Here is a 791-nt window from a genome sequence, read left to right as displayed (position 1 = left end):
TTTCCTCTACTTCAGTTGGGGAATTTGGGTTTGAACTTGGAACAACTTCATCAAATTCACAATTGATCTGGATTGGCATTTCTGTAACTGTTTCTCTAGAACATTTTAAAAAAAATCCGAGTTTTGTTATGTCTTTTTTGGAAACATTTTTATTAACAAATGTGGTGGTAGTGGTGTACTAGATTTATGTCATTCACTTATTCTTTCCCTTAGAGTCAGAATCAACTCATAGTTGACCCGCCAAAGGGTTTTCAGAGGCTCTAAATCTAAATTATAGCACAAGAAATTGCCCATCTCTCTCGTTTGGAGCTCCTAGTGGAGCTCAAACTGTATGCCTTTAGGTTGGCAGCTCAACTCCTTACCACTAGGCCACTAGAGCTCCCTGCTAACAAATAGTATATGTTTACTGTATAGAAGTTATCAAATCCAACAGTAAAATGCAAAATTTATGAATGCAAAAATTATGTAAAATTCTTAGCGTTTTTTTATCATTAAAAAAGTAGGTTTTTCTGGTAAACAATGAAGCATGAGCACATTTACATGTCAATCAATATTTATTCAAATAATATTTTATTAGATGTGCAGAATCCTATTGGATTGGGTAAGTCATAATATATTTAATCAACCATCAACAAACGAATGGCTAGAGAAGCTGTGGTATATTCGCACAATGGAATACTATGCTGCATTAAAAAACATGCAATATTATTCAAAATGGTTGACTCTGGAGAACATTATGCTGAGTGAAATATCCCAGTCACACAAGGACAAATATTACATGATGCCACTGT

The 791-nt window shown here is 34.0% G+C and overlaps 1 protein-coding gene across 1 annotated transcript in view; it reads right to left on the bottom strand.

Annotated features, from left to right (window-relative positions):
- LOC102847030 (chromosome unknown open reading frame, human C9orf84) overlaps positions 1-791 on the bottom strand; it is a 133616-nt gene that overhangs the window by 117762 nt on the left and 15063 nt on the right. The window contains 1 exon segment of the mRNA XM_006900856.1: positions 11-95. Coding sequence (XP_006900918.1) covers positions 11-95 — 85 coding nt within the window.

Source organism: Elephantulus edwardii, unplaced genomic scaffold (genome assembly GCF_000299155.1).
Source record: "Elephantulus edwardii isolate Elephantulus edwardi_28Jun2011 unplaced genomic scaffold, EleEdw1.0 scaffold00297, whole genome shotgun sequence".
Lineage (NCBI taxonomy): Eukaryota > Metazoa > Chordata > Mammalia > Macroscelidea > Macroscelididae > Elephantulus > Elephantulus edwardii.
The sequence above is the reverse complement of the archived record's forward strand: the minus strand, read 5'-3'. Positions and strand labels throughout refer to the sequence as shown.